The 14549-nt window shown below is 38.7% G+C and overlaps 1 protein-coding gene across 1 annotated transcript; it reads left to right on the top strand.

Annotated features, from left to right (window-relative positions):
* The first annotated feature begins 2466 nt into the window (after window positions 1–2466).
* DBR1 (debranching RNA lariats 1) lies at window positions 2467–14112 on the top strand. Its single transcript, XM_032631445.1, has 8 exons — window positions 2467–2796; window positions 3422–3546; window positions 5370–5450; window positions 7614–7699; window positions 9220–9444; window positions 12269–12349; window positions 12603–12748; window positions 13226–14112. Exons 1-8 carry the CDS (start codon window positions 2600–2602, stop codon window positions 13917–13919), a joined length of 1635 nt encoding a protein of 544 aa, XP_032487336.1. The 5' UTR covers window positions 2467–2599; the 3' UTR covers window positions 13920–14112.
* The last annotated feature ends 437 nt before the right edge of the window (window positions 14113–14549 follow it).

Below are 14549 nucleotides of genomic sequence, written 5' to 3'. Positions count from 1 at the left end.
GGCTGTATCTCTCTATAGTATAGTTGTTACTGAACCAAACTTGAGTCTGCTTACCTGCTCACAGTAAAGCCCAATCTACTGACACCAGGGTATGTTGAAGGAAAGTGCAGTGTTTATTGCAGGGCGCCAAGCCAGGAGTCCAGGTAGTTAGTGCCCAAAAGACCTGAACTCCCTGATGGCTTTCAGGGAAAGATTTTTAAAGACAGTGTGAAGGAGGGGGTTGTGGGTGCATGATCAGCTTGTGGACATTCTGACTGGTTGGTGGTGAGGTAATTGGGAGTCAACATCATCAGCCTTCTGATTCCAACCAGTCTGGGGTCTCCATGCTTGTGATCAGCATAGTTAACTTCTTCCACCTGGTGGGAGTTTCAGTATCTGCAAAATAGCTCAAAGGATATGGTATGGCTCAGGGATCAAACCCGTGCCCCCTGTGTTGGAAATGCGGAGTCTTAACCACCAGACCACCAGGGAATTCCCTGGCTCAGATTATTATTATTATTATAGCCCTTGAGGAGGAACTAAAGGTCCTTGACTTTGTTTAATGGCTAAACTATTATTATTTTGTCCTGCTTGATTGTTTTCCTTTGCTTCTGCATTTTCTCACTTCTCTAATTAAATTTATTCTTTGGAACTTGGAGAAGGCCTAGGTGGCTAGTTTTTCTATAAAGAGGCAGGTGGAGGACATTGCGGGGGGTGGGGGTGGTGGTCATCTGCCCTGCGAAGGTCCCATAGGGTCCTGCTGCTCAGTGGGAAGCAGCCACATAGCACAGGGAGATCAGCTCGGTGCTTTGTGACCACCTAGAGGGGTGGGTTAGGGAGGGTGGGAGGGAGATGCTCAGTCTCCTCCTGCTCAGTTACATAGATTCATGGATGAATCTTACAGATATTAAGTGAAAGAAGCCAGACACAAAAGAGTACATAATATACACTGATATTTCTATGAAGTTTATAAACAAGTAGAGCTAACCTACGGTGCTAGAGTTTAGACTAGAGTTTTTCTTTTGGGAGAATAGGCTTGGGAGGAAGCACAAGGGAGTCTTTTGGAATGCTAGAAATGTTTTATATCTTGATATGGGTGATTACATATGGAAAAATTAATCAAAATGTGCACTTAAGATTTGATTTGTTCATGGCACTTTAAGTTAATTAAAATTAACAATTTTTCAATCGAGAAAAAAAGATCCAGAAAAAGATAATCCCTGTAGATTGAAAATCAAGTGGAAGAAGTTAAATTCTTTTTTTAGAAGTTAAATTTATCAATGTCAAAAAAAGTTATCTGTTCTTTATATAGTTCAAAACATTTAATACAGAAGGGAAAATAAAACATTAAAAACTAATAGGAAATATTAGATTTCCATCTTTTTCTACCCTCTTGATTGATTTAGATATCATGAAAAGTGTATCTTCCTTGTAAATTTGAAAGAAATCACCTATAAATCACTCATAAATGTCTTTCAATGGATTTATGTCTTTGACTTTCCCAGTCTTTTTTTTTTTGTTTAACATCTTAGTAGTATAATTGCTTTACAATGGTGTGTTAGTTTCTGCTGTATAACAAAGTGAATCAGCTATACATAAACATATATCCCCATATCTCCACCCTCTTGCATCTCCCTCCCACCCTCCCTAACCCACCCCTCTAGGTGGTCACAAAGCACCTAGCTGATCTCCCTGTGCTATGTGGCTGCTTCCCACTAGCTATCTCTTTTACATTTGGTAGTGTATATATCCCAGTGTCTTCTTATTGTCATTGTTTTGTTTACATCTTCTGCTTTATTTTGAATTAACTTTGGTGTCTTTATTCCTAGAAATTGTTTATCTAGTTTTTTTTAATGAGCAGAGATGGTTTTATTATTCTCCGTATTATCTTGATTATTTTCTTGATTAAATTTGCCAGAAGGGTTTTATTTGTTTGCTTGTTTCTGCCTTGGCCACTAATTCTTCAATTGTCAGTCTGGTCCTTTTCCCTCCTGGATGTTTTCGAGATATTCATCTACTTTCATTGAGCTTGCAGTCTAGTTACACAACCAACCATTTGGTAGGGAAATGAAGAGTCCCTGGCCCCTTTAAAAAAAAACTGATAATTTTAGAAACTCTTCGAGGAGATAATTTCAAAATCCTCAGTGAGTTTTTACGTTTTATTTTAAATTTATTTTTATTTCGGGTGTCTTAAAAAATCGTTTGTTTAATCGTTTCTAATCACTTTCAGGCAATTATCTTTGCCGTGAGAAGTTCATCCTAAGTTTGATTTTATCAAACTACACTATTTCCGGGAATTTTTGTTTGTCTTACTATTCTGGTTTTGATTTTTAGCACCTGTCAGGCTGCTCGGACTGCAAGAACCACCTGCCAAAACAGGCAAAGTACGAGACGATTTAAAAGCTCCCTGGAGTCCGTGTTTGTCATTCCCTTCCCGACCTCTCTCTCGCGAGATTTGGAAACCGGAAGTGAATTATATTGCTGGAGTCTCAATTGCGAGAGGCGGCGTCTCAGTTAAGGTTGGCGGGATCTGAGCGATCAGTCGGGTCTTCGTTGTTCGGCCTGGGCTGGCTCTGGTTTAGGCGGTTGCGGGCAGCGCTCCCTGCCTCGGGCCGGCAGCATGCGGGTGGCTGTGGCCGGCTGCTGCCACGGCGAGCTGGACAAGATCTATGAGACGCTGGCGCTGGCGGAGCGGCGCGGCCCGGGACCGATAGACCTTCTGCTATGCTGCGGCGACTTCCAGGCTGTGCGCAATGAGGCCGACCTGCGCTGCATGGCCGTGCCGCCCAAGTACCGCCACATGCAGACCTTCTACAGGTGAGGGGCGTGGCTTGGGCCCGGGCCCCCGCGGTGCGAGGTGTGACTAGCCAGCGGTGGGGGCTGAGAACCCGGGCTGAGTTGGAATCCTGTCTGCCACTGACCAGCTGTCTCTCTTAGTTCCCGTCTTTGTTTACGCTGTGTGTCTAGGAACTGGCGCTTAGTAAATGTCACTTTTCTTCTTTCCATTCATCTGTTTTGTTTCGGAAGGGATCGCAGCTTGAGGGGAAAATCTGGAGGAAGAAACTGACAGGTTAATCTACTTTATGCTTAATAGGACTCTGGGACTACTTCATTTATTGATCTAGGAGTTTTTATTGGACGCTCGCTATGTGCTAGTCCTCATTCTAGAAACTAAGGTTGTTGCAGTGAACTGACAAAAGTTTTTGACCTCATTGAATATACGTTGTCTTGAACCCAAGGTGGCGGCCCTGAATCATTCTTAAGGACAAGGATGGACAATACGTTTAGCAAGGACTTAACTTTTTATGATGAGCTCAAGTGTTTTTTACTTCGGACCTTATTTTGCTTTTCTCCTATGCCTAATAGTACAGGCATGCCCAATTGCTTTTCTGTATGTCTCGTTTCTGCTATGCCAATTGACAACTTTACCCTTATGTTCTAGGTATTACTCTGGAGAGAAGAAGGCCCCAGTTCTCACAATTTTCATTGGGGGTAACCATGAAGCCTCAAATCATTTGCAAGAGTTACCCTATGGTGGCTGGGTAGCACCAAACATTTATTATTTAGGTATGTGTTCGTGGGTAATTTCTTGGTCTGATGGCATGGAGGAGCCTGTCAGGATTTGTTTATCAGTTGATCAGCATCTTGAAATGTATGGCATTTTGGGAATGTCTCTTGATTGAAATAATCATGAAAATTTAATTAAAATAGTTCATTTAAGTAGGTAATCATGAAAATATGTCCGTGCATCATCTAGTGCTTTAAGCAATACTTAATATAACTGCAAAGAGCTTCTGTATGATTTACAATCCCTTAATTTTTTTCTTACTCTAATTATTAAATTTTAAAAAATGAACTTTTTATAATGGAAATATTTAAACATACACAAAAGTAGAGAATAGTATAATGAATCTCTGTACCTATTAAACAGCTTTAACAACAATTACTGTTCTGCCATCCTTCTTTCAACCCACTCCCTGCCTAAACTCTTTTGTGGGAGGAGGTGACCCGAGTATTTTATCTTATTTTTATCTATTTATTTTTTAATATTTTATTTATTTATTTATTTGGCTACGTCGTGTCTTTAGTTGTCGCACGTGGGATCTTCCTTGCGGTGGGCAGGCTTCTCTCTAGTTGTGGCACCTGGGCGCTCTGGAGCTCCAGAGTGCGCTGGCTCAGTAGTTGCGGCATGCGGGCTCTAGGGGCTTAGGGGCGTGTGGGATCGTAGTTCCCTGACCAGGCTCAATCCCATGTCCCCTGCATCGGAAGGTGGATTCTTAACCACTGGACCACCAGGGAAGTCCCAACTGGAGTATTTTAAAACAAACCTCAGCCATCGGATTATTTCACCTGTAAATACTTTAGCATGTGTTTTTAAGTGATGAGGATTTTAAAAAATACCACAACTACAGTACCATGATTATACCTATTACCTGTCATTATCTGTTGCCTAGTTCAAATTCAGATTTCCCTGATTATCACAAAGATGTCTGTTTTACAGTTGACTTGTTCAAGTAGGATCCAAACAAGGTCCACACTTTCATTTGATTGTCAAGATTCTGAAGTCTCTTAGACTATAACTGCCCCTTTTCGCACTCTCTTCTCCCCCAACCCCCATGCTGTTTATTTGTTGAAGAATGTGGGAAATTTATCTGGCAGAATTTCCCACATTCTGGGTTTAGCTGATTGGAAATCCTTGGGTTGTTTAACGTGTTCCTTTTATCCTCTGCATTGCTTATAATCTGCATTTAGATTTATAGACCTGATTAGGTTCAGATTCAGTTTTAGTCCTTTCATCTCTTTATTTAAATGTTTATAGGTGTTTCTAGTGATGACATTATAACTTCAGAAATTTAATTTCTCTATGTCATTACTGATGGATCATCTTTTGACAACTGTAGTATTGTGAAAAGGTGAAATTGTCTGAAGATGATCAATCAAAAATTGTCTGAAGATGATCAATCAAATGAAATAGAGAAACTGCAGGTTTCTATGTTCTATAAGTCAAAGGTATACGTTATATATACCTTATATATAACATAAATCCATCATAGGACATTTTCCCCTATTTCCCCTGCCCCATCCCCATATTCCTTTAGGTACCAAATTTATGTATGTCTGTTTCCCTCTTCACACTCCCTGTCTCATTTGTTCCTTCTTTTCTGCTCAGTCTCTTGCCTCCGTAGTCTGTCTCCCTACTCTACGTTATATGTTGTTGGCATATTTTCCTATGTAAAAGAGTTACCTCATCATGACACTTAATTTTCAAATAATTTTAAGACTGCATGTTATTCTAGGCCTCTAAACTGTTCAGTTAGTAAAGATTGCTTTAAAAAAAAAAAAGATTGCTTTTGCCTACAGTAATTTTATTTAACTATGTAATTTTTCAGGCTTGGCAGGTGTAGTAAAATACCGAGGTGTAAGGATTGGTGGAATCTCTGGTATCTTTAAATCTCATGACTATCGAAAAGGTATTGTTATGTTTTTTTGTTTTTTTGTTTTTTTACATTTTATTACATTCTTTTTTTAATTGGAGTACAGTTGATTTACAATGTGGTGTTAATTTCAGGTATACAGCAAAGTGAGTATTGTTATTCTGAGAATTGTTTTTAAACTTAAAACTTCCATGCCCCATAGTAACTTAAGCATAATATACAGTTGACTTTTTCATTGGATTTCTCCTATGAACTGATTAATTTATTCTTAAATTTATATTATAAAATATTTTATAAATATGAAAAAATAGAGAACACTAGAACGTATTATCTGTGTATACACCATCTAGTTTTATTTGGTATTTTGCCACTTTTAGTGTTGATTTTTAAGAAATATAAGAGTACAGATACAATCGAAGTTCATTGTTTATCTGTCCTCAGTCCCGTCTCTCTCCTTTTATTCCTCCCTTACCTCACCAGGCAGTCACTATTCTGAATTTGGTGTTTATCATTCACTTGATTATTCTATATCATTACCATATCAGTAACAGCTTTAAACAGTGTATTATATAGAATGTTTTAAACTTCATATAAGTGTATCATTTTACATGTATCTTTCTGCAACTTGCTTCTTTGTTTAGTATGTTTTTGAAATCCATGTTGATACATGTAACTCTGTCATTTAAATTTGTGAATAGTATTCCATTGTATAAATATACCACACTGTATCTGAATGAATTATACCTTGATTTTAAAGTTAAAGGAATAGCTTGGATCCACATTGATTTTAAAATTTCATGAATTAAGTTGACAGCTAGAACTTACATCCTCAGTGTAACTGTTAAATCACAAGTCTGTTCCTTGCTGCCCTGTTCCCCATGATTCTGAACTATTGTGGTGGGTCTACAAAAATAGGCCATCTTCTACATGGCAGGTGTGGGCACAAATTGGAACCACTCTTTGGAGGAAAATTAGTAACATCTGTGGAAATTATAGAAGTATTCTTACTCAGGAGTTCTACTTCCAGGAATTTATCTACAGATATATTCCACAAGTGCAAAATGATATAAACAAATGTATTTCAGCCTTGTTTGTAATAGCAAAAGATAGGAACTAGTTAAATGTGTCATGATATAACTATACAGTGCAATGCTATGAAGTCAAAAAGAAGGAAAAAAGAAGCAGCTCTATGTGTGACTAATATGAAAAGAACTCCAAAATAAAGTGAAAAAAACAAGGCACAGAACATGTATAAATTATACTGCCACTTGTATAAAAAAAAAGGGAGGATAAAGAAATATGTATATTATATGCATAGATGACATCCCTGGAATAAAATAGTGAAACCTGATTAACACTGGTTCCCTGTAGGTAGGGTTACTGATGGATGGGGGAAGGAATAGGAGAACCCTGTCCGCTTGTTTTAGCAGCTTGATTGACGTAAAATTTATGTACCATTGTAAGTACACAATTCAGTGATTTTAGTAAATTGTAGAGTTATGCAGCCTTTAGCACCATCTGGATTTAGAACATCTCTATCATGCCTAAAAGTTTTGTGCCAAACTTAATCCCTGCTCCCACGCCAGCCCTAGGTACCCACTAGGGTCTACCTTCAGGAGGAATACTTTTTACCCTACGCCTTTCTTTTTTTTCTTTATTTCATTGAAGTATAGTTGATTTACAATATTGTGTTAATTTCTGCTGTACAGCAAAGTGATTCAGTTACACATATATATACATTCTTTTTCATATTCTTCTCTATTATGGTTTATCACAGGATATTGAATATAATTCTCTGCGCCATACAGTAGGACCTTGTTGTTTATCCATTCTGTATGTAATAATTTGCATCTGCTAACCCCAAACTCCCAATCCATCCTTCCCTCACCCCCGCTCCCCCTTACCCTATACCTTTCTGATGGTATCTTTTAAATCTTAAACTATGTGACTAAACAATGTATTCCAAAATTAAATATAATTTAATTTAAAAAATCATAAGCCTCCCACTTATTTAGATTTATAGCTGGTGATCAGTTATTAGAAAATACCAGCATTTTGAGAACAGTATTTTTTAAATAAAATTTTCAAGAACCAAAAGCATTGATGACAAGCATCAGTTTTGGAGAAGTGTATGTATGTATTTATATTTGCAGTATTTAAGGGAGTTGAATATAGCTTATTTCTCTTCTTCAATTTAAGGTCATTTTGAGTGCCCCCCCTATAATGCAGCTACAATAAGGAGTATCTATCATGTGAGAAATATTGAAGTCTACAAATTAAAACAGGTATGTAAAAAGTACATTACGGCAGACTTGAAAAAATGGTAAAGTAATTCTCTACCAGAATGTATTTTGATCTGCTACTTCCAAGAAGAGCTCAATTCGGTATTTCCACAATTTGGGTCTTGAGTTGTTTTTAGGAGGTTCACAGATGAACATTTTTTAGATTTTAATGGCTATACATTTATTTTAGTGATTAATAATAAAATAAAATATTTGGTCCATGACTTCAGCTACTATTCCTTAGGGTAAGGCTAAAGAATATATATTGGAATAAAGTGATACTTGAAAGAAAGTGTTAAATATTTTATTTTAAATAATGATATTAAGTAGAAAATAATAGTGAAGATGATATGGGAAAATTGTGAAGGTGATAACTGAAACACTGGCTCAACTGGAGAGTAAATGAAGCTAGGTTTTTGTTTGTGAACCCATTAAATGTCTGACACCGGGCTAAGCAGCTTTCATCCGTGATAGTTCATATAACTGTCACTCAAATTCTGTCATGCAGCATGTCCAACTTTGTCACACTAAGGGAGAGAGGCCAAAGGCTCAGATAGATAAAGTAACCTGCCCGGACTTCCCACACAGTTAAGAGCCTGCCAGAGCCCCCAGGCTGGTAGAGCCTGCCAGACTGAACTCAGGCCCTTCCCATCATAAATACAGCCTCGACTGGAACATAAAGATGTTTACAGGTATGCCCCATTCATAACAGTTACTTACCTGGAATCCTTTTTCCCTTTACTCATCTAAATCCTACTGGTCCTTGGAGACCCAGCTTAGATTTCACTTCCCAACCAGTGTTCTAGTTTAAAGTCCTCACCCTTCTCTGAATTTTTGTAGCACTTATTGCCCATACCAGCTTTTCAGTGGTTAATCATATCTATCTTACCTTTTGTATTTTCTTGAACACTTACTTAAATTATTTTAATTTAGTTGTCCAAGTATTTGCTTTGGATTACTTGACAGTATGGAGTATATTTTGTGTTCTCCCCAAGAAGACACCAGCTACCTTAAATACCTCTAATATAATTTTTGTAGTAAACAGAGAGCTTTTTTTGGTGTTTACTATGTGAGTCCATCAGAAAAAAAAAAAAGGTTTACTGTAGGTTAGGTTTACTGTATCATTTACATTACAAGTCTCATGAAATCTGGACATTGATCTTAAAACAGTAGTTTCTTTACTAAAAGGGAAAAGAACAGTGCATGTTGTAGATTTTAGAAACCCAGTGCTAAGGACCTTAGCTGATTGGCAATCTAATCAAAGTGTGTCTCTATTGAACTGCCTTGCCACGGAAAATAAAGGTGATTTGTCAGGCAGAGAGAAAGGTGTTTCTCTTTTCCTCGATGAGTGAGTAGCTCAGTATTTCTGTGACTTCCTTAAATAAAGTGTTCTTAGAATGAATTACACAGAAATCTACAGATCTCCGTGGGTAAATGGTTGTGTGGCGGTGGAGAGAAGGGAGGGGATTGCTTTTGGTTAATCTGTTTTTAAGAGCTTTCTTTCTTTTCTTTGTCTGTTAAAGCTGAAGCAGCCTATGGACATATTCTTATCTCATGATTGGCCGAGAAGTATATATCATTATGGAAATAAGAAGCAACTTCTTAAGACTAAATCTTTTTTCCGACAAGAAGTGGAAAATAACACATTAGGAAGTCCCGCTGCCTCAGAACTTTTAGAGCACTTAAAACCTACTTACTGGTTTTCTGCACACCTTCATGTGAAGTTTGCAGCCTTGATGCAGCATCAGGTAGAAAACAAAATCCTTATTCTTTGATTTAACAAGCAGTTATTGAACATCTACGGGCTCGGCCCTATGGGCATAGTTGGAAAGTTAGAGAAAGAGATCAAAGCTAACTTTCCTTTTGTGAATAACTCAGTATCCAGTGGGGAGAAGGGACAAGCAAGCAATTATAATATAGTGTAATAAGTTTGTGACAAAAAGTGCTTAGGATACTGTGGGAACACCTAAGCCAGGCCATGGTGAGATGGGGATGTGGACAGAGAGATGAAGGGATAGAGAAGGTTTTCTAAAGGAGTTGATGGTGCCAGGAAGAAGCAGATTATCAGGGTAATCTAGGCCCAGGGACCAATGTGTGCACAGGCTGGAAGGTCTGAGAGCGTGGTGCCTTTGGGGAAGTGTAGCTGGTCCCTGGGGCTGAGGCACAGGGAGAGATGAAGCTGGAGCGAGATCATAGCTGCCTTCTGGGATATGCTCTGGAGTTTCGGTTTTAACCAGGAGGTAATGGGGAAGGTTGGGGGGCATGAAGTCAGAGTTTCATTTCAGAAGGATTAGATTGGCAGCAGCCTTGTGTGTGGATTGGAGTAATGTTAAATGGGAGGCAGAGGAGGCAAAAGATGAGGTTCTAACCTGAGGCAAAAAGGGAACACAGAGAATGAAGCAGGTTCCAGAGAGATTTTGGAAGCAGAATCATCAGGATTTAGTGACAGAGGGAGGAGTGAATCTAGAATGACTCTCAGAGTTTTCCTTTGGTAATTGCATGGGGATGGTGCTTGATGCAAAGTAGAAAATAAATACCTACTTAGAGTTAGGCTTTAATGGAACTATGCAGTTCTTCCTTTCACCTCTGATTCTGGTTGAATTCTGACTTTCCCATAAAGTATCCCATAGGAAATACGTTTAGAAAATGCTGGGTTAACAAAGTTCGGGATTTCTTCCCAGAGGCTTCTGTAGAATTTCTGAGAGTCCAGTGTGCTAATGGGCATTACCTTTCTCTGAGGTGGCGGGTGGGTTGTGCAGCGCTTCCTGAACTTACCTGACCAAACCCTTTTCTGCGGTAGAGGTACACTTTGGCGATGCTCTTCGCACACGGTCTGGAAGATTCTGTCTGAAAACATTCCTGTGGGCCCTCTCTGTTGTGGGCTTATTCTTACTCCCCGGCTTCACTGGGAGAAGAAGGCGAGGTTACTCTTGCATTTTCCTTTGGGCTGTTGCCAGCGTGATTATCCTCCTCTCACGTCCAAGTCCTCTGTTTCTGTCAGTCACCTTTCCCACATCTGTGTTACTCTCCTCTGTCTCTTGGGGCTCATCATGCTCTTGGATTGCTGAAGCACCTCATTTGCTACTTTTCTCTGATTCTGTCTTCTGTTGGCAACCTTGGGGACTTGTGTCTCTGAATTAATATGTTTGATCCCTTTTTGTTGCTCCTCAGCTGCCTCTGACTTCACCGGTATTCTGTCTGAGCCCTTTTACTAACACCAAAGGTCGTCTTTCCTCAGAACTGCCCTGCTGCCAGGATCTGCCCGTGATCTCTGTACATCCCACCTCTCAGTCCCTCCCCACCACTGAATTGAAACCTGGTCCTCAGCAGGGTGTCCCATCACTTGCTTCCTTGTCTTTCTTTCTCCATGTGCCTTGCTGGTTTTTTTTTGTTTTGTTTGTTTGTTTTTTTTTTGTGTGTGTGGTGCGCGGGCCTCTCACTGCTGTGGCCTCTCCCGTTGCGGAGCACAGGCTCCGGACGCGCAGGCTCAGCGGCCATGGCTCACGGGCCCAGCCGCTCCACGGCATATGGGATCTTCCCGGACCGGGGCATGAACCCGCGTCCCCTGCATTGGCAGGCGGACTCTCAACCACTGCGCCACCAGGGAAGCCCTGCCTTGCTGTTTTTAGTGAGTCACTTTTTACTTCTTCCAGCGGACCTTCATGTTTGTGATCCTCCCATGTTTCTTTCTGCTGGTTCACTTTTTAAAAAAGAACTTTATTGGAGTATAATTTCCATATCAAAAAATTCACCTGTTTTAAGTGTAGAATTCAGTGATTTTTAGTAAATTTCCAGAGTTGTGCAAACATCATATAATCCAGTTCTAGAACATTGCCATCACCCCAAAAGATCCTTTGTGCCTCTTTGCTGTCAGTCTTTGTTCTGTCAACATTCAGCTCCAGGCAACCACTAATCTGTCTTGTCTCTATGGATTTGCCTTTTCTGAACATTTTATATAAGTGGAATCACAAAATACATAGTCTTTGGTAACTGGTTTCTTTCCTTTACTTGCTTTTGAGGCTCATTCTTGTTGTCGCATGTGTCAGTGTTTCTTTCATTTTTATTGGTGAATAGTATTTCATCCTATGGAATATATATATATATATATATATATATATATATATATATATATATATATTTTGGTGTTGTATCTAAGAATCTTTGCCTAACCCAGGGTTACAAAGATTTTCTCCTATGAATTCTTCTACGAGTTGTATAGTTTTAGCTCTGCCAAATTACTTTTAAGCTCTTCTGTTGTCTGATCTTTAACCTTTGTGTTATATGCTTTGGTTTATGTGTGTTATTTGCTTTGATTTAACATTATCATTACCACCATTTCTTTCCGCTTTGACTATTGTAAGGAAATTGAAGCCCAAGCTCGGAGAGTGTAAGTGCCTTGCTTGTCATTGCACAAGGGGGTATAGAGCTAACTTGTTTTGGAAAAGTAACCATTGTTCCTTTGACACACAACTTAGGGGATTGGGTAATGGAGATTATTTCCATCCTTTTCAATGTCTGAATTGCTTGTGATGTTTTAACATTCTTTCTTAAATCATGGTTCATATTGTCTAGGCCAAGGATAAAGGACAGTCAGCCAAAGCAACCAGATTTCTAGCCCTGGACAAATGCTTACCACACAGAGACTTTCTTCAGGTAAAAAGAAAATGAAATAACTTTGCAATATAGTTTTACTCTTCCAGTGATTAAAAAAAAATTGTCTCCTTGCAGAAATTATTGGTGCTGTTTGTAATTTATGTGTTCTGAGATTTCTTTGGGAATGTTTAAGTTACATTCATGTTTTTGAGCTACTAAATTAAATTCCTTTCAAACTTTACTGTTATATTGACATTCTTAGAATATTAAAAATAGATATGTACTTCTTAAAATCACCAATTTCTTCTTGTAGGTAATAGAAATAGAACACGACCCCAGTGCTCCAGATTACTTGGAGTATGATACTGAATGGCTCGCCATTCTCAGGGCTACTGATGATCTTATTAATGTGAGTGAGCGCCTATGGAATATGCCTGAAAATAATGGCCTGCATACGAGGTGAGTCTGACCTTATTTAGGATTTTCCCTCTCCATTGTATGCACAGTTTTTGTCCCCTTATTATTTTTTTAAATCAAGGGAGTTATTGCTACAATTCAGAGTTTACTGACTGGTATGAAAATTGCAAGTTTTCCGTCCGAGAGATCCAAGAAAATAGACTGCTGAGCACCAACCCAGATAAGTGTGTAAGTGCACCAAACTATAAGCGCACAAGTGCATGAAACTTTAAGACCGTGGAGATTTGGTTCACACATTAAAATAATTTGTACTTGTTTTAGGGAGTGAGTTAAGGACAGCTTTTTCTAAGAATTGTTTTAATCTCGGAATGGTCCTTTGCTAAGTTAACTATAATTTTATGAAGTGGAATTCTGAAATGTGGTTTATTTTTTAACGCACCTGCCGTCCATAGTTAGATCTCATCATTTGTTGTCCAAGGCTGATAAAATATAAAAAGCTATTGTTTTGGACTTTTCTAGGTGGGATTACAGTGCAACAAAAGAAGCCATGAACGAAGTATTGGAAAAATTGAATCATGACCTCAAAGTTCCATGTAACTTTAGTGTAACGGCTGCTTGTTATGACCCTAGCAAGCCACAGACACAAATGCAGTTGGTTCATAGGATCAATCCTCAGACTACTGAATTTTGTGCCCAACTTGGCATCACTGATATTAACATCAGGCTTCAGAAGGCCAAGGAAGAACAGCACTTGTGTGGTGGCTATGAAGAGCAGGATGACGTGCAGAGTAATGACTCTGGAGAAGACCCTAGTGAGTATAACACAGACACATCTGCCCTGTCCTCTATTAATCCAGACGAGATAATGTTAGATGAAGAAGAGGAATATGATGATAGTATTGTAAGCGCACACAGTGACATGAATACACCGTCTGTAGAACCATCTTCTGATCAAGCTTCTGACTTTTCCGCAAGCTTCTCTGACATCAGGATCTTGCCAGGTTCCATGACTGTATCTTCCGATGATACATCCGGTTCCCCAGTTGGCAAGGAGGGGAATCGCGGTGACCCTGTGGAGTTGGGGGATGGAAAGGACTTAACCAAGGTGCCGTTGAAGAGGCTGAGTGATGAACATGAACCTGAACAAAGAAAGAAAATCAAGAGGAGGAATCAAGCCATCTATGCTGCAGTGGATAACGATGATACAGCCTAAGACAATTTACTTGTTTTAGTGTTATATGTAGATATGTGATTTTTGAGACTATATTTTTAGAGCTGGATCTTTGACTCAAGACTTAACTTTGTAATAATGAAGTTACATAAATTTTAGTTAGGTATCGACTTTATCTTTAGGCCTTTGTATGTTTCAGATAAAAAGAATATTAAAATTTCATATATTTACTTGATTGAGTACCCCTTTTTCTGAGAACATATATTATTCACTTTCAGTTTTTTCAGCAAGCACTTATTGAACACCTACTTTGTACCAGGCACTCTTCCATAAGATGGCACTACAAAGATGAGTAAGACAGGGGTTTTTACCTTCATAGAGTTACTATCACTGTAAATATTTTGGTGTATAAAGTATGGCATATTTTGTTTTACAGTTAAGTCATTATTGTATATATACTTATATATGCTCCCTTTTCATTTATTATAAATATTTTCTCTGGTCAGCTCTTAATGTCTATCGAATATAATTGAAGCTGAAGAGGGTAGATAAGATTTCAGGAAATAAGTACTAAACATTGGCAAACATAAAATCTTATACTTAGTTGATGAGATTAATATAACCCTGCTGACTTTTACATATTATATTTTAGCTTTAGCTTTAATTTTAATG

Source organism: Phocoena sinus, chromosome 4, assembly GCF_008692025.1.
Source record: "Phocoena sinus isolate mPhoSin1 chromosome 4, mPhoSin1.pri, whole genome shotgun sequence".
Classification (NCBI taxonomy): domain Eukaryota; kingdom Metazoa; phylum Chordata; class Mammalia; order Artiodactyla; family Phocoenidae; genus Phocoena; species Phocoena sinus.
Note: the sequence above shows the minus strand (reverse complement) of the source record. Positions and strands in the feature narration are given on the sequence as shown.